General features: G+C 43.0%; 1 protein-coding gene across 3 annotated transcripts; it reads right to left on the minus strand.

Annotated features, from left to right (window-relative positions):
- Window positions 1-1,012: 1,012 nt before the first annotated feature.
- LOC120021198 (regulator of G-protein signaling 3-like) lies at window positions 1,013-24,303 on the minus strand. 3 transcript variants are annotated; one of them, XM_038964846.1, is made up of 5 exons: window positions 24,198-24,303; window positions 6,552-6,656; window positions 4,998-5,059; window positions 3,645-3,811; window positions 1,013-3,086 (listed from the first exon to the last, which is right to left on the minus strand). In XM_038964846.1, the coding sequence occupies exons 1-5, from the start codon at window positions 24,299-24,301 to the stop codon at window positions 2,886-2,888; spliced, it is 639 nt and encodes a 212-aa protein (XP_038820774.1). In that variant the 5' UTR covers window positions 24,302-24,303; the 3' UTR covers window positions 1,013-2,885. The 3 variants fall into 3 exon arrangements, with proteins under 3 accessions (XP_038820774.1, XP_038820775.1, XP_038820776.1); XM_038964847.1 differs by lacking the exon at window positions 24,198-24,303 and adding an exon at window positions 12,661-12,816; XM_038964848.1 differs by lacking the exon at window positions 24,198-24,303 and adding an exon at window positions 12,352-12,556.
- Window positions 24,304-25,587: the final 1,284 nt, after the last annotated feature.

Raw genomic sequence — 25,587 nt, forward strand, 5'->3', positions numbered from 1 at the left:
CTATGGTGGTCCGCTTGAAACATGTTGGTATTATAGACTTAGTCAGGGAGAGTTTGAAAATGTCACTGAAGACACTTGCGAGTTGGTCCGCGCATGGTTTAAAATAAGGTGAAATGTTATATAATATTAGCGGGGGGGTAGACCACGTGAGGAAGAGGGTGGAAAAAGTAGATCCTAAGTAGAACCAAAGTCTGGGCACCCCTGCGGTAGATGGTCCAGCTGCAAAGTCAAAATTGGAATTGTAAAAATTTATGAAAACAAACATTTGCTTTTGGGTCTTAATTTAAAGTGAAGCCATTAGGGTTAGCAATGTGGTTAAGGTTAGGATTAAGGTTAGGATTAGGTTTAAAATGTGCTTTTATGACTGTGGTTGTGCCAGCTAGTGACCACCCTGTAGAGCTGCCTCCATAACAAGATCCATGATGAAAAATAAGGGCTTTTGTCTTCAATAAGACAACAGACCTGTTTATCACTGGTTCTAACATGCGTCCTTTGTCCCGATCAAATCAAAGTTTATTGGTCGTGTACACAGTTTGTAGATGATGCAGCGAAATGCTTTTGATGACAAATGACACATGTTAGCCCCAGGTATTAACAAGGCTAAGGAGCCCTTTTTTTAATTCAATTCAAGTCAATTTTGTTTGTTGTTGTTCTCTGCACAACTAAGACAAGATTAGATAATATATACTTTATTGTGCATGTTCTTCGCAGATCATGGACATACTATACTTAACTAAGGACTACAAGGGAATGCCCGCTCTTCCATTGATGTTTATTTTTGGGGTCTATTCATACACACTGTACTGTATGTACACAATACAGAGTCCAGGGACACAGGCTATCTTGTCACACTGTTGTGTAGTATGGGAGCTCAGATTGTAGTAGGTACTTGGATATGCATGTGTTTCTGCCCCAGCTAATGTTTTGTATTAGCAACATTTACCAAAGGTGAATAACGTAGACATACAGATATGTAATACAATTCACAGCGAATGACATTTCAGAGACATGATTTATTATTTCACCAGTTGGTTGTTTTATTTATCTTCAGCAATGACACCAAATGTATTTCTATTTTATTTTTTGCTTGCTATCTTAGGAGTTGGGTTTGAATTGTAAACAGTGAAAATGATCAAATACATTTCATAAACTTCATAAACTCCTGACAAGCATTGTATGACCAGGAAAGGGTGGACCTTCCTCATTTTTATAACAATACATGTCATCTTATAGCTTTGAGTCTCTCATATTTACATAGATACAGCCAGGTTCCAGCTCGATGCGAAACCTATTGTTTTCTTGTTTTTTCTTTGTTTTCTTAAAGAATTATATGTACATCCTTAACCCCTAGCTGCCTGCTGCCAGGGTACACAGTTAGAATTACTTGCTTAATTCATGTATCTTTTCTTGTTTATTTACTTAAACTGTAAATCAACCTTATAGCTGAATTTTGCAACATGACTCTTACAAATAAAGTGTATAATACAGAGCTCAAGCCATTGTCTTTCCAATCAAAATTGAAACTTATCCCCCCAAAAAAGGAAAATAAACAATAACATATTGCACTTAAAGTCAGGACAGCGGTGGACCTGTTTCATGGTTAGGGGGAGGGAGCGCTTTTAGCTGAGTGCAATGGGTGAAGCATCCAGCAAGGTATCTAAATAAATAGGCAAACCTTTGTACAGGTGAAGCAGTTTTTTTCTTTTTTATGTCTATGAAAAGAGCATCCTCCCAACAGTATTGCTCAGTATACCTATGGAGTGCAGGTTTGAACCTAAAACGATTAAAAAAAGAAAACATTTTATGTGTAAAAACGAAAATGAAAAACAAATTCAAGCTTGGAAGCTTCATAGTCAAGTGCCTTAATGTCCTGAGAATGCTGCCTTGTTCAGTCCAGGTGGAGCTACAATGAATTGCAGATTTTTTTCGACAGTCTTTGGAGACAGGCAGCAAGTCTTTTTTTCCCCCCAATATGTTTTCGAGTGAGTGGCACATTTCTGCTTTTGCAGTTTTGGTCCGTTCCATTGTTGATATTTTTGATTTTCTCCATCTGTCTCTCTCTCTCTGTCTCTGTGTCTTTTGCCGTATTCTTTAGATGAATGCGACGAGGTGGGACCCTGTGAGAGGGTGCTGAACAGATGAATGCGACGAGGTGGGACCCTGTGAGAGGGTGCTGAACAGAACAGATGCCGACTGTGCTTGAAGAGGTGTGTACGCCGTGAATTGGAGAACTTGACAACAGAAAAAAGCTCAAAAAACGTCTTTTCATTCAGACATTGATCCAGCAACCCAATTTCTCCTTTTTCTCGCAAGCCCATTTGAAAATGGTCATGAAAGCTTTGTGAGACATGGAAAAACTAGGACAAAACAAACCTCTGTATCGTACCAACAGCATTTGAACTGGCTCCAAAGGAGGAGGAGGATAGGGGATGTCAAAAAAATTACTAAATAAAAGATTTGCATCAACACAGTACTGGACTGTCTTCATGTCTGCAGAGGTTTCAACCCTTTTTCCAGTACATCCGGAAGATAACTTAAATACGGACAAACTAACATATGTCATTATGAACGACAGACAGTGATCAATGAGAGTGATCCGAGAAACCCTTGGACAAGCCCTCACATGGCGGTGACCAGCTGTCCTAACTGGGCTCTCCATCCGCCCTCCATCAGCCTGTTGTCATGGTCGTTGTGTACACAACACCCCCTTCAGTGCCACGGCCTAGCTCGCCGTCTTTCTCACACCCAACTCATGATGGGACAGGATGAAGGCAGAAACAAAACAAAAAGGCGAACATGAAAAAAATCTACCTCCCCCTGCTTTCAAGTCTCTGCCTTCTCTCTTTCGTCGTCGTCTCTCACTTTCTATCTTGATCTCTGCGTGTTTACGACGATGAGGAGGTGGACGTGGTGCTGGCCTTCTTCTGGTTGACTAAGTCCATGTAGAGCTCTGAGCGGAGGAAACGAGGGTACGAGTCCTTCTCCATCAGGCCGTATATCCTGCGCTGGGCCAGGTCGAAGCAGGAGCGCGTCACATTCTGAAGGTTGTCCTTGGTGTGCTCTCGGGTGTACGAGTCCAAGTTCACCTGAGAGAGGGAACCAGGGAGGGGAAGAAAGGAAGAGACAGAATAGCAGGTTAGTTTCAGTGCTACCAGAAACTGGTTCAAGCTGTTGGGGCTGATTTCTGACTGGAAGTTTCCACTCGGCTCTCCAGGTTTGAAACAAAAAGGGAAAGGGGAAAAGTGAGGGAGTCTATTTGGTGCATGTCAGGCGGCCAAAGAAAACCTGTTTGTCAGGCATGATCTCACATCCTCTCCAGCTCACTTGTTCCTTTGTGGGAGCACCTTCTGACAGGCATTACACATTCATCACCTAACATCTTTAGTTGAGGGAACAATGGTGAGGGGGCTGGCCAAAATCACTGCTTTTTCAATTTATAGCAGGAACAAGTTCATTTCTAGTTTCTGTCAGGGAAGTGTTAGGAGCGGATTATACATTTCAGTCATTAGTGAGGTTGAGGTTAGCAAGTGGAGAGCTCGTTTAGGTATAAAAAGGGGACATTACAGTTGAAGGGTATTTTCCGTCATCCCTTGTGGGTGTATGTCTGGGTGTATGTCTGTATGTGTATGGGGATTGCTGCTCACCTCTTTACAAGACTGGATGGCAATGTATTCAGCAAAGACTTTCTTGGCTTTGGACGCCATCTTGGATTGCGACTTAATCTTCTTGTAATCCTCGCACGCCAACCAGAATTCCAGATTCTCCTCGCTGAATTCTGTGCGCAGGAAAGCTCTGAACGCTGCCAGGCCATCTGAAGGGAAGAAGACAGAGAGGTGTGGGTTAGTGGACGTGACTGGAGAGCCATGGCAACACAGCGTCATCTCTCTCAGTGAGGGAGACTACCTAAATAGCACAGTAGTCCAGTCCATTGAGACACACTGTTAAAAAGGGGACTAAAGCCAGCCGCCTACAAGACACTTCAGTCACCTCCCATACACAACAACTACGCAGCATCACCCCACTGACCCTACACTACACTCTGTTACATTTTCCTCTCGTCGACACCGCTCATTGGCATGTCTTTTTTCATCTTGTCTCTGTACAAAGAGATGCCTTTCATGTTCTGGGGGGGTCCGTTTGCTTGTCAACCTATTCCTGTTGCTTTGGCTACTGGGATGGTGTCGTTAATGACTTAAGGAAAAGACATCGGCAGAGTAAGAATAGCAGGAAGCCGAGTCCCACCCTGCATTGTCGCCAGCACCTTTCTGTTCACATAACTCCCCCATACCGATTACACTACAGGAGCAGAGAGAGACTTCACTACCAGAATAAATATATAAAGAAAGTAAGAAAAAACATGAAAAGGCAGAAAAAGAGAGGAGGTCAAGTTGGGATCAAAGTCTTGTGCCGCTTGTCTGTCCTCTGTTAGGGATAAATGGTGTTGGCTTGTCTGAGCCCACGTCATCACAGAGAAACAATTGAATGGGGATTTGGAATCCCAGCCCGACAGCGCTCAGACCAAGGATATGAATTATGGAATCATACAAATATAGCAACACTACTCTGACGTCCTTTTTCTCTCAGCCACCCAGCCCATCCATAATCTGTCCCCTCTCCCCCTACACTAATGCATGGCTCTATTCATCCACCGGGATTAGTGGGAGAGCTGCAGCAGAGTGCCTCAACAGACTGCCCATTCACAGCAAGGGAGCAACAACTCACACACACACTGAATTCACATTGCATAAGCAACAAGTATGAACATATTTCCTGCCCATACCACCCCCCCCCCCAAAACACATGCACATTGTTCCTTATTCATGATCAATGCAATTGTTCCCCATGCTTCAGTTCAACTTAAATCAGATCCACATGGGAACATATGGCAATCAAACCCAGATGGGTATTAGTCATTTCCTTTATCCCGTTGGGTTTGATTGATTAAATGGACAGAAAGAATAAAGAAGGAGAAGAGTAAGAAGGAAAGGCAGACTTACATTTGTGGGCCAGCAGCTTGTCCAGAGATTCCCCCCATTTGAGTGCCTCCTCCGGGGTGGGCCTGCAAATGAAAACGGAGCGGTTCTTTAGCAAGCCCATCTCTGCCAGGTTTCTCATGGTGTGACCCATCCGAAGCCCTGTGCTCCACTGTACTACACTGGACTGGTAAGGAGTGTGGTCCTTTGGCAAGTACTCTGTGGAATTTCTATTCCTTTCTTCTTCTTCTCGCTTTCTTCTTTTCCCTCTTTCACACTCGCTGGTGCTCTGGGGCTGTGTGTGAGTGAGCGTGTGTGAATGAGTGTGTGTGCGTAAGTATGTCTAACTGGTTCCACTAGATGTCTCACCTTATACTCCCTCTCACTGCAGCTCAGGAGGCAGAGGAGGGGCGGGGACTAAACCAGCCAATGGGGATAGGGTTTGAGGCTGAAGGTCCACCCCCCAACTTTTCTGCCCTCCCCTTTCCTCCCTCATTCTCTCTGCTCTCAGATAGAGGATATGCTTCCTCTCCTTCAACACACCTGGCGGTCTTATTGACATGGCAACAGAGGAATAGGACCCAACCATGTGAATCCATTATAATAACCCTATTTGCCCAGATATTTCCATTTTCTACTTTATTTCCATTTCTATCAGTTAATGTTGCAACTGACTTTGTGAATGAATGAAATATCCTACTAAATAAATGTCTGCCTAACATACATGCACTATGTTCTATTGAATATAACAATTAAATACAAACCAATGAAATTCCCAGTTCTGATGCATTGTTGCCAAACACCTCCCTCTCTCCCTCCGTGGACAAAACATGCCTGTCTCTCTACATCATTGCATAATATAATGCATGACTACATATTCTGACAAGTGGACCTCCTGCTCGTTCTGTTACTGTTGCTGAGAGATATTTAATGCATTATGCAACACAATGCATACATGCACGCATATTCTAAAGGCGCAATGACAGCATGCAGACTACACATTAGACTTGTACATTAACCATTGTTGTCTAGGACCAACCAGTTTTGCCAATCAAAACAGCCACATAGCTACAGTATAAATACAGTATAGACATATATGTAACCATGGATATTGATGCAGTCTGACTGGACCTATCTGTCTGTTAGCAGAGCTGACCCGTAACTGACCCATCAACATTTCAACTCAAAATCAACCGCCAAAACACGTGCATTAATGATAATACAGATAACTCCCTAAAACGTTGTCTATTTAAATAGGTAGAAAAAGGAGCATAAATAAACTGTAGGACAAAGCTATAACATCCGCTTTAGCTTACGGATCAACCAGGAATCGCTAAACACATCAAGACGTAATTAATCCAATATCCCTCTTCCTTCCTCCCTTCCTTCCTTCCTTAATGTCTGTCTTTCTCTCTGTGGCTTTACGAGTGCTTCTTCACGCTGCCCACTCGTCTGTATGTCTGTCTGTCTGAGCCAAGGCATCACCAGCTGGGGTGAGATCCAAGAAGCGGCCATGTGGACATACACACACACACCGACAAACATACAAACACACATAGTCATACACAAAACACTCACTTTACTGACGACTTCAACGATTTGTCGAATTTGCCGGGTGGGTTGCTTCCGGGAGACTCATTCCTCCTCCTCAGGAAAGCAAGCCGGTTCTTCATGTCTTTGGCCCTAAGAGATAGAGAAAGAAAGGATGGATGGATGGATGGAGATAGAGAAGGAGAGACAGATGGGGACAGACCAAGGGGGAAAGAGACACAGAAAATGGGGTTGAGTCTTCCAAGTCCTGGGAAACAGTTCAACTTTAAAAACAAACTCCAGCGGTTCAAATCAGTTCCATATGCTCAAAACCAGAAAAGGGAAAAAGTGCCATGGCTGTATACATTTCAGACTTCAGCAGGATATTCAAGTGTAGTAGAGTAGAGTAGTGTCCAGTGTAAGTTACAGTGCGAAGACAGATACTATCTCTCCCTCTCCGTTGTCAATGTCTTCTTTCAATCTATCTCTCCTCTAGTTCTACCCCTGGCAGGTCCTTAGGCAGGGAGTGAGTGAATGTGGCAGTGAAGGAGGAGAGACTCACTCCTCATTCCTCCGCACGATAACACCATTCTCCAGGTGCCTAGAGGGACCCTAAGAGAGGGAGCTAACCCAGGGCTGGGGCCCTTGGGACGGAACACGGGGCATAGCTACACCCCCTCTTCCTCCATCAACCAAAATATACCCACATTACCAATAACACAACGCAACACCTCTTCCCATCCCCATCTCCCGGAGAGGGCATGCCAACCCTAGTCCTCCATGCTATCCCAAATCCCTGGGTGGCTGCTAGCGCCTCCCCCTGACCTCAAATGCTTCCTCATTGGGACGCGACCCCACATGACTCCCATTTCCTGGTTGATTTCCACTGTGTATTAGCTATTAGCTAAAGCGCCGCTGTCCTAATCACTGTCAGCTGGCCTAATGTCAGCAAAAGCCCCAGTGAGACCACAGGACCCACAAAAGATCCCAGCGTTCCATTTTTGGAGCCTGAAAACACACACACACACACACACACACACACACACACACACACACACACACACACACACACACACACACACACACACACACACACACACACACACACACACACACACACTAGTAACATTTAATTTGATTTAATTTGACACAAACAGATACACACTAACACGCATACTGTACAAAAGCACACATGCACACACGCACACATACAGTAGACACTCGCCCTCTCTCTGCCAGTCTTCAAAGGCCCTCTCCCAACACCTGATCATCAAACCCCTGCTTAGCTCCTGGTTCTTATCCACAGCCAGTCTTGGGAACTGAAAGAGCCCCAGTGTCTGTACTCCAAGGTGGAGAGGCAAAGACGACATCAGTGGTCACTAGTGGGTGTAAAGGGCCTGGTTTGGATGGTGTTGCCAGGCCACCTCTGTGGGTTTTCCAGGCATATTATGATGGGGCGAAAAGCAGGAAACAGGAAGCAACCTGGGCCACTATTTAAGATGACTCCACCACCCATCATCAAGGGCAACCAGGAGCTGAGCAGTTCATTTCTTTCAAGGAGGAAAAAGGGGGGGACTAGGAGTAGATGGTGAACTAGGAGGTATACAAGAAGCCTCTTTCAAGATGTCTGTAAGAGGAGAGGACAGGGAGAGGAACTTGCCAAACGTGTGAGTTAGAATGTAATTAATGACTAGTAAAACAACATGCCCTCAAGCTGGGGCTGGTTAGAGGGATGTTTGTCTCAGAGCCGAGAAAGAAGCCTCTGAAAGTGTGAAGGCCACTCGATAGAGAGCTACAATGTCTTCTCTCCTGTCTTATCTCTTCAGCAGGATGGGAGAGAGAAAGTGAGGAAATATCAGTCAGCACCGTGATCCTCCAGACAGAGAGAGAGAAGAAATTATTGTAAAAAGAAGAAAAAATAAGAATTTTAACAATCTGCTTCTAACATCCTGTACTGATCAGCGTGGATATTTTAGGGCTATCTGCGTGACAGGCTGCAACCATTGGCATCTATAAACACAATGTGATCTTTAACAAGGCACCATAAAGGGCTATAGGTGATGCATTGGGCTTGATTGTAGTATTCCACAGTAGGGTTGTATTAAACCATGCTCTATCCAGATGAGGGGCTAACGTTAGTGAAGTAAAATTGGGTTGTTGGTATGGTGAAAAACATTCAAAACATTACACTCTACCTCTGGCACAGTTTTCCTCCCAACAACCCACACTTACCAGTCTGAAGTGATCATTACCCCAAGTAAAAAGCTGTTTTAGAAAGTCATAAAATCATCATAGAGAAGTGGAATCTATTTGATTGCTCTATTTTTAGCGTCCACGACCATAGTTTGGGTTTCAACTATGTGAGGTTAAAGCCGAATAGGGAAGCTATGCCAATGCATGTGAGCAGAGGGACTCATTTTTACGAGCCCTGGAAAATATCTGCAAACCTAATGAAACAATTTATTATGCAGGTCTGGTTTCAATACAAGTGGAGTGATCTACGCTGGGCCCAGGCTGGGTGGAAATATATGACAGGGCTGTGAACACTATGGTCAGTGAGGACTGGGAGAGGTAGCTGAATATACAACTCAACACTGCCACCTTCTGGTTAGTTCATGATACTACAGGGATATGGTCCTCCATTCCCAACAATTGAACGTCGTAGATGAATGTCTACTAAGGTTGAATTGCTTGGTATAAAAAGATGGTAACAAAGAGTAAATAATAAAATACGCTATGGTAATGAAAACTGCAGGTAAATGCCATTTTGCTTAGCAGACCATCCTACAACCCAAATCAAACCATCTCAATGTTTCAGTAGTTGATTACCCTATTCTTTGTGGTTTTTCATTGTCACATATACCAGATAGGTGCAGTGAAATGTGTTGTTTCACAGGTTCAGCCATAGTAGTACGGTGCCCCTGGAGCAAATTAGGGTTAAGTGCCTTACTAAAGGGCACATCAACAAATTTTTCACCTTGTCGGCTCGGGAATTTTAACCAGCGACCTTTCGGGTTACTGGCCAAATGCTCTAACCGTTAGGCTACCTGCCTAATGATGTTTTGTGCCATGGGTCTATAAGTGTTATTGAGAGCCAAGGACATGTAAGGCTGCTGAAACGCGTCTCAGGCCGAGGCAGTGATAAGGAGGATACTACGCACATGGCAGCTCTCCGGCCACGGCCATCCATCACGTTGCTGCTGTGATTATTAGCTCATACACTGGGCCTGCGGGGCCGAGGGTTACAGTAGAGGCCAGTATAGGAGCTCAAACTCAGCAGGGTAAAGACACCACACACACACACACACAAAGCCACAAAGGGCAGGCAGGGGACACATTCCACACGGCTCTGCTACCCAGGCTACCCCGAGTGAAAAAACAACCTGCTGGGAGAACAACTGGTACTGCCGAGAGGCGAAGGGGCAAGATTGGAGGGGATCGATGGAAGGTGAGAAGGGACAGAGTGAGAGAGTGAAAAGATTAAGACAAAATACCTGGACGAGATCTTGTCGCCTAATAAGTGTGTTGCAGTATGACAACTTCCTGTTCACCTGGCCCTGTGCCCTTAACAACATCTGTATTGTCTTAATATGTTTTCCTCACTCTAGCCATCGACCCCTCTCCCACTCCTCATACCTTGGCCGGCTAGCTAATTTCCCAGTCACCAGGAGCAGTAATGTGAATCTGTTCCTCTCTTCATTTAACATAGCCCTAAACCTGACAGGCTAATCTTATATTAGGATAGCCACATCCCTCTCTGGGAGATTAACAAATTAGGATGCACTCTGATCCCATTCATTGCACCCGCTATCAGAAAATACTTCTATCACCTGCCACGCTCCCTGTCTGCCGGGCTGGTGGTGTGTGTGGCATGTCTGTGTGTAGAGGGGGCTGGAGGGTCTTTAGCACCATGATTATCTCAGGTCTCTCCATGTTATTCCCACTTCTCCTGGCTCACATTACCGACAGTAATACCCTCTCTCCAGGCTATTCCTGGTAGTGTGAAACTGGGCCGTGCTCCCAGGGATATCTAGCTAGCTAAGTACTCAGAACTCAAGGGAGAACTGGGTAGCTGGGGAGATGCAGACAGACACACTGCAGCTGTACAGTAGATGTACTAGAGTGTGGCTGACTGACTGACAGCCACGGGTGATAGGGGGGCAGCATGTCAACACCAACGTTAAATCACATAGAGAGACAAATAACATTACTGACATACTAGAAATGTTCTACACCAAAGTAATTACATAGTATAGTACTATATTAAAGAATTATACGTTGAGGTATTATGCAGATATAAATGTATATAGTAGCATAGGAGCAAGAAAAGATAGAAAATGCTCTTACTGAATAGTCCCACTATAGAATCAGAGAAAGCGCATGCCTGTCATCACTCAATGTTTGGGGCATGAAGTCTTGCTCTGAACTACTAGATATTTCAACCATGTCAGTTAATCAGGCGTGTTAAAACACATCTGCTGTTGCTTCTACATCCCACCTTTCTGTTCTACCCAGTGGCTCTGTTTCCCTGTGTGTACTGGATCCCCTCTCCACACCTCCAGGCAGTGCCCAACCACTAAAGTCAGGATAGAGGGTAGAAGGGTAGTCCCAGACCCCAAGGTGAACGACTCTGGGGTTGTTTTTGCCCCGTCCGCCACTCTGGCTGTTTGCAGTAGGTTATGTGCCTGGCTCTGCACCGTATACACACATACCTCCCGTGTGTGTGTGTGTGTGTGTGTGTGTGTGTGTGTGTGTGTGTGTGTGTGTGTGTGTGTGTGTGTGTGTGTGTGCGTGCATACATGCGTGTGTATGTCTGCATAACACAGTGTAGCTGCACATATCCCTGTTTTCCCCACTGTGAGGACAACATCATTCTCATTGAGCAAGAGACAGTAGGGTCCTCCCATTATTTTCTCACAGACTAAATAGGACAGCCTGATCTCATAGACTAGACGTAACATAGTAAATGTAAATCTGGGACACTGAAATTAGTAGGATATGTAACATTTGGAATGGTTACATAGGACAGATGGTTACTTGAGGGGAAAATAAAAGTAGGGTGGTATAATGCAAACATCTAGAAACCTAAAGGTTGCGAGTTCCAATCTCACCACGGACAACTTTAGCATTTTAGCTAATTAGCAACTTTTCAACTACTTACTACTTTTTAGCTACTTTGCAACTACTTAGCATGTTAGCAAACCCTTCCCCTAATGTTAACCCTTTTAGCTAACACTTCCCCTAATCCTAACCTTAACCCTTTAATCTAACTCCTAAACTTAACCCTAACCCCTAGCCTAGCTAACGTTAGCCAGCAAGCTAATGTTAGCCACCTAGCTAGAATTCGTAACATATCATAAGTTTTGCAAATTCGTAACATATAATATGATTTGCACATTTGCAACATATTGTACGTTTTGCAAATTCGGAACATATAATATTCAAATTTTAATTTGCAACATATCATACGAAATGGGTGATGGTAATACACAAATGAATACATACCATATGAAACGTAACATACAGTATCATACTAAATGGAGTGTCTCGGATTTAAGTACAGAATATTATGAAAGGCTCTGAGACCAGGTTGAATAGGAATGTGGGTTTCCAGAGTAATTCCATGGGATCGGGTAGGCTGTTTAAAAACAGAGCAGGCAAACACACTGAGACATAAATCTGTACTTTTCAGGAGCGCTTGAATCTGAATTCCAATACAGTAGTACATTGTTTTCCAACCAAGGAAAATGCTGAAAATAGGAATTGTCCTACAATGTTCAGTATATATAAATCAACACCCAACTAAGCCATCTAACTAATTTAAATGTCCATTCTCAACATTACTCACCTTACCAACCACAGAGACCACTTAGGAAATCCAGGCCGATTATTAAAAGACAAGGCCAATCTCTAGATACAAGTGTCCTCAAAATAGATTTAAGCACACGTGAGTCCTCTCACCCAGCAACTGGCAAATGAGATTCAGGAGAGAGGTCAGCTAGCCTCCTAACAGCTTTTGAGTAGTATCCCTCAGAGCCTAAAACGTCACCTTCCTTCCTTCTCTCTCTCTCCCTCCTTCCCTCGCTCCCCCTATTTATTCTAAAAGCAGCAGAGAGCACACACACATAGAGAATAACACCCATGGGTTCTAACTTACCTTTCCAGGTACTTCTCTGAGAAGTCGACCATAGCGGGGAACATTGACTCAAGTCTTTAGGGTCCTGCGTGTAGTCCTGTGTGTATAGGCCCTGTATGTGTAGTGTATGTGTGCGTGTATGTGTGTATATGTGCTCAGGGCAAGGGTAATTCAGTTGTCACATTCCTCTAACCCGGGAGAGGCTCCTCTGTGGCTTTATATAGTACGGGAGCCAGGGGAGGCGGGCCCAGGGCTCACCCAATCACAAGGCTCTATTCTGAGAGGATGGAGCTGCATTGTCTGAGCCTGGGTAATCTTGGTTAACCCAGAACTAAAGTCTCGCGTAATTGGTCAGATGATGTAGTCTGTTCATGAGAGATTAGAGCCCGGACTGGATTTGATGGGGTAGTAAATGCTTTAATTTCACAACTTCACTCCTCTATATATTTATTTGGACAGTGAAGCTAAAAAAAAGTATTGTTCTCTAAACTCCAGCATTTGGGATTTTAGAACAAACGTTTTATATGAGGCAGCAGTACAGAATGTTACATTTTATTTGAGTGTATTTTCCTACATGTCTTTTTTACCATTTAGAAATGAATGCATTTTATATATCTAGTCCCCCCATATGAAGGTGTCATAAATCTTTGGAAAAATGAACTTATACACTCTTAGGAGTAAAGGAACCTCGAAGATGTAACGGTGTTCCTCCTCCTCTTCATACGAAGAGGAGGAGTAGTGATTCGACCAAGGCGCAGCGTTGTGATATGACATGATATTTATTTAAACAAGACGAAAACAAACTATACTTGACTAACTAACAAAACAATAAACGATGTAGACTGACCTGAATGTAAGAACTTACATGTAACACGAAGAACGCACGAACCGGGAAAACAGACCACACAAAAAACCGAACGAACAAACATACCGAAACAGTCCCGTGTGGCGCAACATACACAGACACGGAAGACAATCACCCACAAACTAACAGTGTAAAACAGCCTACCTATATATGATTCTCAATCAGAGGAAATGAATAACACCTGTCCCTGATTGAGAACCATATAAGGCTAATTAACCAACACACTCCCACATAGAACAAACAACACAGACTGCCCATCCCAACTCACGCCCTGACCAACTAAACACATACAAAACAAGAGAAAACAGGTCAGGAACGTGACAGAAGAACCTTTTGGGGTTCAAAAGATTGCCCCTGTGGTCAAATAGGTTCCTCGATGAATCCCTCTGAAAAGATTATTCGAAGAACCCCTGTGCCATGATGCCTATCTTTTCACAAAGAACCACAGATTGACCCTTATACGCTGATACTGTGCTGCCAGTGTAAAGGTTCAAACAGTAAACTTTTTGTGATGGAGGAGTTGAAATCTGAGCCTTTTTAATAACATATTGTAGCATTGGCAGCCTATCAGAAGATTGGAGGTGGGGCTTATTGGAGATGTGGCTGTCAGATAATTATTTTTGGCCACTTCTGAGAGTAAATGTCATTCCTGTTCATGATACACTACATTCCTGTACACTACAAATACACATTTTCCTTGAATATTTATGCATATTACATATAATTTTAACATTCCTGATTACATATAGTAGTAAACTGGTAGCTATTCCAATATTGGCATTTGCAAAGGCTAGGAAGTCTTTGAGGAAGTCATACACCTCTGTAAGCCTCATCGAAGCTACAAAACTGTCCGTGTTCAGCCTTAACATGTGACAACAATACAACAGAACAGATTAACAGGAATTACATTTACTCGCACAGGTGGCCTAAAATTACTATCTGTATGCCACACACCTACTAAGCCATGCCCCCCACCCTGGCTCTTTTCAAAGAAAACAACGCAACTAAGTGACACAATGCCTGCAACCCAGCAGTTGGGTCATCCAAACAACCAAACAGTTTTAAGAGTGTAGGCTAGGTTGAAGATACTGTAGCTCGCTAGCGACCTAAGCCAAAGACTAATAATGAACATCATAAACAAACGTCATTACCATCACAATACATTATTCGGAATTAAAAAACGGAAGGCTACAGTCATATAATAGAATTGGCTTGAACACCAATGTTATATATTATTTGACATTGCTATTAAAATAGCACTAACATAGGAATGGGTAAATGTTTACAAGTTACTAGCTATTCCATAAAGCCATTTTTGAAAACCACATATTCTCCTCTTCTTCTGAGTTTGGTAGGGCAAAAAAATCCAACAGTAAAATAAATTCAAAGTGCTATGCACGTGGAGTCACTTTTGTTGTAAATAAGAAGAGAATATGATTCTGAACATTTCTACATTAATGTGGATGCTACCATGATTGTAGATAATCTTGAATGAATTGTGAACAATGATGAGTGAGAAAGGTACAGATGCACAAAGATCATGGGGGTATGATATTTCTGCTGTAAATCTAGCAATAAAAGTGACTCCAAAATGACACAATACATTATTTAACATTACTTTCTATTGGGCACAACATAATCCTAAACACAACCAAAATAAACTGCAAATGCATCCAACAAGTTTGTAGTGGCACAGGCTTGATGTAATCTTTGACTGCTAGGAATATGGGACTGAATACTACACTTTTTACTCAATTTAATACACTATCAGTGAATTTGTCCAAATACTTATGACACCTTTAAATGGGGGGATTAGATACATAAAGTACTTTCATTTCTAAATGGTAAAACAGATATGTATGAAAATATCCTACAATAAAAGGTTACATTCTGTACTGTTGCTTCATATGAAATATTTGATCTCAAATCCAAAATGCTGGAGTAGAGCCAAATTTAAAGGTTTAGTTTCACTGTCCAAATAAATACATAGGGGAGTGTGTATCAAATCGTGACCTTACCGTGAAATGCTTACTTACAAGCCCTTAACCAACAATTCAGTTCAAGAAATAGAGTTAAGAAAATATTTACTAAATAAAGTATTAAAAAATAAAATAAAAAGTAACACAATAAATTAACAATAACGAGGCTATATACAGGGGGTACCGGTACCGAGTCAATGTGCGGGGGTACAGGTTTGTCGAGGTAATTTGTACATGTAGGTAGGAGTAAAGTGACCATGCATAGATAGTAAACAGCGAGGAGCAGCAATCTATGTAAATAGTCCGGGTGGCCATTTGATTATAAATTACTGTTAATAGCTACTACTGTTACATCTACACCTGTTATTACCTCTGCAACAACAAGTAGTAAACCCTAAAACTAGACAATTACAACTGATGGAATAACTTCTAATGACCTAACCTTGTAGAGCTATTACTACTACTTCAGCTATATGACAACTATAATCACTATCACAACTAGTAGAAAATCCCAAATACATTCACCACATTTTATCTTTCCTGTCATGTAGCAAAACAACAGGTGGATATTATTCTAGCACGTCTGGGGTAATGTTATCCTTTCGTCTGGGGTGTGTGTGTGCGTGCATGTGTGCCTGCCTACAGTACGTGCTTGTTGGTATGTGTCTGTGTGTGTGTGTGTGAGTTGCCTGCCCGGATGTCTGTCAGTGCTGGGGGAGATACGGTAGGTGTGTCAGGATCGTTGCCTAGGGGAAGCTCTAACATCTGGCCCCTGTAGCACAGGTGACAATGAACAATGGAAGGGGATCAGAGCGGATATGGACTGCCCAGGGAAGCAGCTGTGCTACATCCAGACAAGCATGGGTAGGGATAGGAGGAGAGGGAGGGAGGCCGGTCTAGTAGCTTGTCTGGATAAAGGGATAAAACTTCTGTTTCCTCTTACGAACTCCACCTGGAATTCAATCAAATCTGCACTGCAGGCACCTGCCAGAGGCTCCGAAATTCTGCACCAACATTGACAACGTTTCAACAACAGTTCGGCTGCAATAGACTCTAGCTATAGGCTACCTGAAAACCAGGTGTCACTCTTTTGTTGCTAAGAATTTTCCTGCACAGAAATGCAAACTTGTAGTGTATTTATTCAAGGTTTAAAAAGGCTTCTAAAATGTGTAATTTCCACTTTAAAATGTCAGACTTGATTTGCCCTAACAAGAAATGGATCAATCCCAACAAAAAAAGTTAATTCATTATAATCCAAATAATAATACCACAATTCCTGTTGCTGCAGGATTATTTTCCTGTTGTAGCAAACTGGCTCAAATTATGATCCTACATCTGTAAGCCTCTACCTTGTTCATGGCGAGCCAAAATATCTAGCTCTCTATGACCGGTTAGCTCAGACGGTCAACATTATCATTGTGAAGCCAGTTAGCGAATCAGGCTTCACAGTGGGGGTATGAAGTAGATTGACTCAATGACCAGTAGAACACTGCTCTCTTTCATTGGGGCTTAACAGGGTCCCACACTAGGGTGCTGTCCTGTCCTGTCCTGATCCTGTCCTGACCACACCCACCCACAAACGGGGTTTGTGGGTGGGTGTGGTGGGATGGGCATAGTTTGGTTTGAGTAATGACTAGAAAATCACTTTAAGTAACTGTCCTCATAAATATTCATTGCAATGGGTTTACTCCAAAAATGTGAGTAATGACAGCATATTGGGGTTTAAAGTGTACTACTGACCAGCATTTTAGATCAACCGGCACCAGCTACACAACCACCTCAAACCAAACAGCAGTTTTGTAAGGCTATGCCACAGCCACCCGCCCTGATCCAGGATCATTCATTAATACTTAGGCAATTAGCAGTTCAACCTTAATACCCATTATAGTATTGGATAGCAGATTATTAAATACCAGTAAACATTGTCGCAACATTGTCATTGTTTTCCTTTCCACAAGGAGCTAGGTTAAATAGGTTTAATCCTATTCAGGTCAGGCTGATTTCTGAACGTGCGATACGAACGCACAACTCAAACATGTCCAGTAACATCAATGCACCATTTTTGCAAAACAACAAGTTGCATTCGCATTAAGCCCATATTGCATTATTTTCTCATGTGTTGCTTTCCTCCCTACGAACGTAAGTGGAGATGTGTGTTAAACTTAGGGCTTTAGGCCAGAGGAATGTGTCTACATCTTCATATCCTGGCCTCCTACATATGTATGGGGGGCCTCGGAGAAGACTGAAGGGTGCATAGTGTACAGACATTGGACTAGTAGGAGGTAATGTAAGATCACTAGCAGATAAAGTCTGGGAAGGTTCAAGACACGCACAGAGGCCCAGAGGGATGGGTGAGAGGTATTCACCAAGGGGGAGGAATGAAAGAAAGAGACAGGGAGAAAGGAGGAGCGTGATTTCCAAAGAGAAGGATTCAAGTTTCAGACAGAACTCAGTCTCCCGGTAAAGGAAAACAATGGAGAGAGTGAAGAGGTACAAAGAACAAGGAGGTAAGAAGAGGAAGAGGTCATTTGGGGAAGTAGGACAAGAGACAGGTTCGGTTTACAGCTACATAGTTGAGTAACTTAACAGATTGTCACAGGTTTGAATCAAGTACATTGCAACATCATCTAGAGCTAGTGCTTAGTCAAAGTAGCATATGTAGCACACACACTAACTCAGGGTTTCAGTTTTTTTGTTTTTTAGTTTTTGCGCTAGCACTACACAGCTGATTACTACACAGCTGATTCAACTAATCGTCAAGCGTTGATCATTTGAATCAGCTGTGTAGTGCTAGGGAAAAAAACAAAACGTGCACCTCTTGGGGTCCCGAGGACTAAGTTTGTGAACCACTGCACTAAATCAAATCAAAGTTTATTTGTCACGTGAAATGAATACAACAGGTGTAGACCTTACAGTGAAATGCTTACTTACAGGCCCTAACCAACAGTGCAATTTCTAAGTAAAAAATAGGTATTAGGTGAACAATAGATAAGGAAATTTAAAAAACTGTAAAAAGACAGTAGCGAGGCTATATACTGGCACCGGTTAGTCGGGCTAATTGAGGTAGTATGTACATGAATGTATAGTTAAAGTGACTATGTATATATGATAAACAGAGAGTATCAGCAGCGTAAAATAGGGGTTGGGGGGTACCCAATGCAAATAGTCCGGGTAGCCATTTGATTACTTGTTCAGGAGTCTTATGGCTTGCAGGTAAAAACTGTTGAGAAGCCTTTTGATCCTAGACTTGGCGCTCCGGTACCGCCTGCCATGCTGTAGTAGAGAGAACAGTCTATGACTGGGGAGGCTGGGGTCTTTGACTATTTTTAGGGCCTTCCTCTGACACCACTAACTGGATACATGTCAGATATATAAATGCAAATACCCTCAAGAAAACACTTCCCTAACCAAACAATTCCATTATAATCCAACCCGTCTACACGTAAATTCCCAGTTTCGGCAATATCCTCCCTACTCATGCTTTTGTGAAATTACTCAAAAGCAACAACTTACAACTACATTCCTCTAACTGGCTGCACTGTAACCCACATATGCTTGATGGTGTAAGTGGTTGCATACATGATTATTCATCTGGTGTGTCACATTTCATTTCCCCGGAGCTCCGTCTCACAGTGAATAGGCTGGGATTTCAGCCCGGAGAGAGGGTCAGATTCCTGAGATAGCATTCAGAGGTATTGTATCACTGGGGAGATGGATGAGCAGTTAGCTACAAGATATTTGATGTTAGAGCTCTGGTGTGTTTCTGTGTGTTTCTGTGTGTTTCTGTGTGTGTGTGTGTGTGTGTGTGTGTGTGTGTGTGTGTGTGTGTGTGTGTGTGTGTGTGTGTGTGTGTGTGTGTGTGTGTGTGTGTGTGTGTGTGTGTGTGTGTGTGTGTGTGTGTGTGTGTGTGTGTGTGTGTGTGTGTGCGCGCGCGCGTGAGTGTCTATGCTAGTCATAGGACTTCTGGTTATGTGTCCTCATCAGAGTATGAAAATTGGTTGTTGAGTGAGTGTTAAGTAGGTGTAGGTATTGCAAACACATATTGGAACTGGGTCAGTCACGTTTGGCTCATTTGAGGCTAGACAGAAAACTGCTTATCGGAAACCCCTTTTAGAGCAGATAGCAACAGACTCAACATGTACAGACTCAAGTCAGAACAAGTGTGACTGACTGAGTCACATTAAAGACATAGTCCAGTGATTTTTTATGTTTCTGTTGAAAAGTGAAAAAAGTATAAATATAAATATAGTAAAGTACACACACTAAAGGGTAAAAATAAAAATAAAAATTGCAAAATAGTGTTTTTTACACACAACTGAAAACGTAAAGGAGAAGGGCATTCAAGGTTGGTCTGATGGTCAAATGTGATGTAATTTCTTGAGGAACAATAGAGAAGCAATCGAGAACAAAATAGGAAAGGACCTAGATCACCTATTGAGATGTGCCTTTTGTTGAGTAAATTAGATTAAATGAGGTTAAAAGGAGACTGGAGGAAGAGTTTAACGACTTGTGAACAGACACCTTAGTGTCACAGTCTCGCTTACTCACTCGCTCATAGGAGGTGTGGTACATGCCTCTCAACACCTGCACATTTGACATTTTCAGACCCTCAGCTGTATAAACATACTATCCTGGGGCAATCAAACAGTGGTGGGAGATACCATTGTGAGGGGGGAGTGGTTCATGACAGGTAAACCATCTCATGGCCTAGGGGTGTCACCTTTATCTGAATGTAAACTCTTTGTCAAGTAGTGGCTAATAACATTAGCATGTAAAGTTATATATATATATACATATATACAGTGGGGGGAAAAAGTATTTAGTCAGCCACCAATTGTGCAAGTTCTCCCACTTAAAAAGATGAGAGAGGCCTGTAATTTTCATCATAGGTACACTTCAACTATGACAGACAAAATGAGAAAAAAAAATCCAGAAAATCACATTGTAGGATTTTTTATGAATTTATTTGCAAATTATGGTGGAAAATAAGTATTTGGTCACCTACAAACAAGCAAGATTTCTGGCTCTCACAGACCTGTAACTTCTTCTTTAAGAGTCTCCTCTGTCCTCCACTCGTTACCTGTATTAATGGCACCTGTTTGAACTTGTTATCAGTATAACAGACACCTGTCCACAACCTCAAACAGTCACACTCCAAACTCCACTATGGCCAAGACCAAAGAGCTGTCAAAGGACACCAGAAACAAAATTGTAGACCTGCACCAGGCTCCCAGTTGGTCAGAAGTTTGCATACACTCAATTAGCATTTGGTAGCATTGCCTTTAAATTGTTTAACTTAGGTCAAACGTTTCGGGTAGACTCCCACAACCTTCCCACAATAAGTTGGGTGAATTTTGGCCCATTCCTCCTGACAGCGCTGGTGCAACTGAGTCAGGTTTGAAGGCCTCCTTGCTCTACACGCTTTTTCAGTTCTGCCCACAAATTTTCTACAGGATTGAGGTCAGGGCTTTGTGATGGCCACTCCAATACCTTGACTTTGTTGTCCTTAAGCCATTTTGCCACAACTTTGGAAGTATGCTTGGGGTCATTGTCCATTTGGAAGACCCATTTGTGACAAAGCTTTAACTTCCTGACTGATGTCTTGAAATGTTGCTTCAATATTTCCGCATAATTTTCCTCTCTCATGATGCCATTTATTTTGTGAAGTGCATCAAAGCACCCCCACAACATGATGCTGCCACCCCCGTGCTTCACGGTTGGGATAGTGTTCTTTGGCTTGCAAGCCTCCCCCTTTTTCCTCCAAACATAACAATGGTCATTATGGCCAAACAGTTCTATTTTTGTTTCATCAGACCAGAGGACATTTCTCCAAAAAGTACGATCTTTGTCCCCATGTGCAGTTGAAAACCGTAGTCTGGCTTTTTTATGGTGGTTTTGGAGCAGTGGCTTCATCCTTGCTGAGCGGCCTTTTCAGGTTATGTCGATATAGGACTCGTTTTACTGTGGATATAGATACTTTTGTACCTGCTTCCTCCAGCATCTTCATAAGGTCCTTTGCTGCAAGTTCCCGGAAATTTCTGGCGGGAATGGCCCTAGCCCTCACCCTCCGATCCAACAGGTCCCAGACGTGCTCAATGGGATTGAGATTCGGGCTCTTCGCTGGCCATGGCAGAACACTGACATTCCTTTCTTGCATGAAATCACGCATAGAACGAGCAGTATGGCTGATGGCATTGTTATGCTGGAGGGTCATGTCAGGATGAGCCTGCAGGAAGGGTACCACATGAAGGAGGAGGATGTCTTCCCTGTAATGCACAGCGTTGAGATTGCCTGCAATGACAACAAGCTCAGTCCGATAATGCTGTGACACACCGCCCAAAACCATGACCTACCCTCCACCTCCAAATCGATCCTGCTCCAGAGTACAGGCCTTGGTGTAACGCTCATTCCTTGAACGATAAACGCGAATCTGACAATCACCCCTGGTGAGACAAAACCGCGACTCGTCAGTAAAAAGCACCTTTTGCCAGTCCTGTCTGGTCCGGCGATGTTGTTGTCTGTGATGTCTTGTGAGGACCTGTCTTACAACAGGCCTACAAGCTCTCAGTCCAGGCTCTCTCAGCCTATTGTGGACAGTCTGAGCACTGATGGAGGGATTGTGCGTTTCTGGTGTAACTCGGGCAGTTGTTGTTGCTATCCTGTACCTGTCCCGCAGGTGTGATGTTCGGATGTACCGATCCTGTGCAGGTGTTGTTACATGTGGTCTACCACTGCGAGGACGATCAGCTGTCCGTCCTGTCTCCCTGTAGCGCTGTCTTAGGCGTCTCACAGTACGGACATGGCAATTTATTGCCCTGGCCACATCTGCAGTCCTCATGCTTCCTTGCAGCATGCCTAAGGCACATTCACGCAGATGACCAGGGACCCTGGGCATCTTTCTTTTGGTGTTTTTCAGAGTCAGTAGAAAGGCCTCTTTAGTGTTCATATCTGTGACCTTTAGTGTCCTAAGTTTTCATAACGGTGACCTTAATTGCCTACCGTCTGTAAGCTATTAGTGTCTTAATGACCGTTCCACAGGTGCATGTTCATTAATTGTTTATGGTTCATTGAACAAGCATGGGAAACAGTGTTTAAACACTTTACAATGAAGATCTGTGAAGTTATTTGGATTTTTATGAATTATCTTTGAAAGACAGGGTCCTGTAAAAGGGACGTTTCTTTTTTTGCTGAGTTTATGTACTGTACATATAGGTAGGGGTAAAGTGACTAGCAGCAGCGCATGTGGTGAGTGTGAAAGTGTATGTGTTTGTGAGTGTGTGGCATCAGTATGCATGTTTGTGTACATGTTATATGTTCTCAGCTGTTAGCAGCCAATGGCTAGCAGTTTCTTACTGGCGATAAAAACAGATGATTACTATAAAAAAATATATATTACTGAATTATTTAACGGAACAAATTAAACATTAAACATGAAACAATTCATGGTAACCTTGCAAACAATTCATTTAGACCCCGTGTTTATTTGAAACAGACATTTATTTGCTGAATTTAAAGGGACAGGCAGCTATTTGAGACTCAGCATTTAATTGAAGTTCTACATTATTTCAAATACTATTTTCAAATATATGTGTTAAATGCATTGGAGTGTATTTGACTATGTGTATTTGACTATTTTCAAATACTTCCCAAATGTATTTCAAAATACAATCAAATATATCTGAATGCTTACTTCAAATGTATGTGAAAGTAATTGAGATATTTGAAATAGTATATGGTTCCAGGTCTACAACACACACACACACACACACACACACACACACACACACACACACACACACACACACACACACACACACACACACACACACACACACACAGACACACACACACACACACACACACACACACACACACACACACACACACGCTAATTTCACAATATACACATTTGACACACACACGCACATACCATCTAACACCTAAGGAAGTGAATGGAGATCATCTGCCATTGATGAAGTTAATTCTCCCTCTCCACTCCATGGTGCAATGCATTCACAATCCCTTCAGGCCAGGGATTTATTTCGGTTAAGACTCCCAATCCGCCAATCTGCTGAACCAGACTCAATAGCCATTCACTGTCTCAATGAGCACACACCTCTTAACATACATACCCTCATAGGCTTATTCAAAACATTAGCATTCAACAGTGGATCTGACACCTGTTTTAACAGTGTATGGGAGAGAGGATGGCATGCCTGGGCTTGTGGCTTGAGCTGTGTCTGATAGCCATGAGGCAATAGCATTAAGGATAATGGCATTAATGTGAGGTGACACTGTACTGTATACAGCAGGGAAATCCATGTATAAGGAAAAAGAAATTGGGTTACACCACACTACCCCAATAATGAATTAAGATCTTTGTCTTTGGCTTATAAAGGTTAATAGATCTACAACAATTTCAAAATTGTATTCAGAGTTTAATTCACGGTCAAGAATGGGGAACAAAAGAAACCCCAATTTTTGGGACATTCTCTTTTTCAACCATGTTCAGGTATCCTGCTTACGTCAAATAGGGAAACTCCATAAAGCAGCATTATTAATGCTAGTTTGATCAAATATCTGCATTGCTAGAACACATGACATGAGATTTCCCATTGACCACACAAAGACATTTCTCATTTTCAACTATAGAGAAAATAAGACAGAAAACCAAAGACAGGAAACAGTCAATCAAAGGTTGTTTGGTTACTTACAGGTTCTTGGATTTCTTCTTCTTGGACCCTTCGGGGCCAACTTCACAGCTGCATGGTGATCCGGCACTGAGCTGAAGTGAGAGAAGGGAGAGCACACACTGCATCATCCAGTCTCCTCAGTCACAACACAGATGGATCCCTAGATCCTCACACGGCCTCTAGTCCCTAGATTCACTAGTCCCTGCTGTGGGTCCCTAGGATAAAGTATGCAATGTGTTAGAGGTAGAGTGTAGTCCTGTCCGTAACACACACAGCCTGCCGCCGCTCTGGTTAATCCTCAACAGCATCCCAGTACATACTCCCACCTCCTCCTGGTGTGTGTGTGTGTGTGAAACATACTCCCACCTCCTCCTGGTGTGTGTGTGTGTGTGAAACATACTCCCACCTCCTCCTGGTGTGTGTGTGTGTGTGTGTGTGTGTGTGTGTGTGTGTGTGTGTGTGTGTGTGTGTGTGTGTGTGTGTGTGTGTGTGTGTGTGTGTGTGTGTGTGTGTGTGTGTGTGTGTGTGTGTGTGTGTGTGTGTGACACAGCCCTGGCCACTATTAAGCCTATAGGCCTCAGTGTCACATTACACTTCCAAAGACCCTGTATCTCTGATTGGCTGAGAAAGAAAAGAGGGGGAGGAGTGGAGGAGGGCGAGACTTCAGCATGTTAGGGACACGCACGTGAGTGTGTGTCCCTTACTGTAGAAATATGGCCATTGTGTTGTGAGAACACACTTTGAATCTGAGCAGAAGTCTGGGCACAGATCACCATACACAATGTGTGTGTGTGTGTGTGTGTGTGTGTGTGTGTGTGTGTGTGTGTGTGTGTGTGTGTGTGTGTGTGTGTGTGTGTGTGTGTGTGTGTGTGTGTGTGTGTGTGTGTGTGTGTGTGTGTGTGTGTGTGTGTGTGTGTGGCTGTTATTGCGCTGAAACAATAAGTGTTTTTCTCAGCAATGGTCTCCTGGGCAACCATTTCCCGATACATTAGGTACACAGTATAGTTTATATCCCTGCCTGTGTCTCAAAGTGACATATGAGAATAACATAACATGTACACTGCCTAAAAAAGCACTTCATTGTGTTATTGTATCAACAGTTGGAAAGGAGTTCACAGACATTAAACATGTGTACATAGTTGAGGTCAGTGCCATCTTAAAACATAATCAAAGTCAAACTGAAACTGTAACACCTCCTACCCATATTACTGGAAGTGGACACCTATTCAACAAGTCCCAGTGTAAAGCACACATAATCAGTTATCTGGCCCACTGTTTCCACCACAGAGTTGATGTTCCCATTGCACTGCTGAAGGTGTGACTGAACGTAGAGCTACTAGGATGCAGACCAAAACAATACACCGAAACAGTAAGCAAACAGCTTCTGTAAACTGGCATCTAAAGATCAACG

The sequence above is a fragment of the Salvelinus namaycush genome, chromosome 26 (genome assembly GCF_016432855.1).
Source record: "Salvelinus namaycush isolate Seneca chromosome 26, SaNama_1.0, whole genome shotgun sequence".
Taxonomy (NCBI): Eukaryota; Metazoa; Chordata; class Actinopteri; order Salmoniformes; family Salmonidae; genus Salvelinus; species Salvelinus namaycush.

Coding starts and splice junctions, on each gene's coding strand:
- LOC120021198 (XM_038964846.1), bottom strand. CDS start 24,301: ATGCAGTGTGTGCTCTCCCTTCTCTCACTTCAGCTCAGTGCCGGATCA. Junction 5,060..6,551: donor TCGTTGAAGTCGTCAGTAAA/GTGAGTGTTTTG, acceptor TTTCATTTGCAG/GCCCACCCCGGAGGAGGCAC. Junction 3,812..4,997: donor CAAGCTGCTGGCCCACAAAT/GTAAGTCTGCCT, acceptor TCTTCCCTTCAG/ATGGCCTGGCAGCGTTCAGA.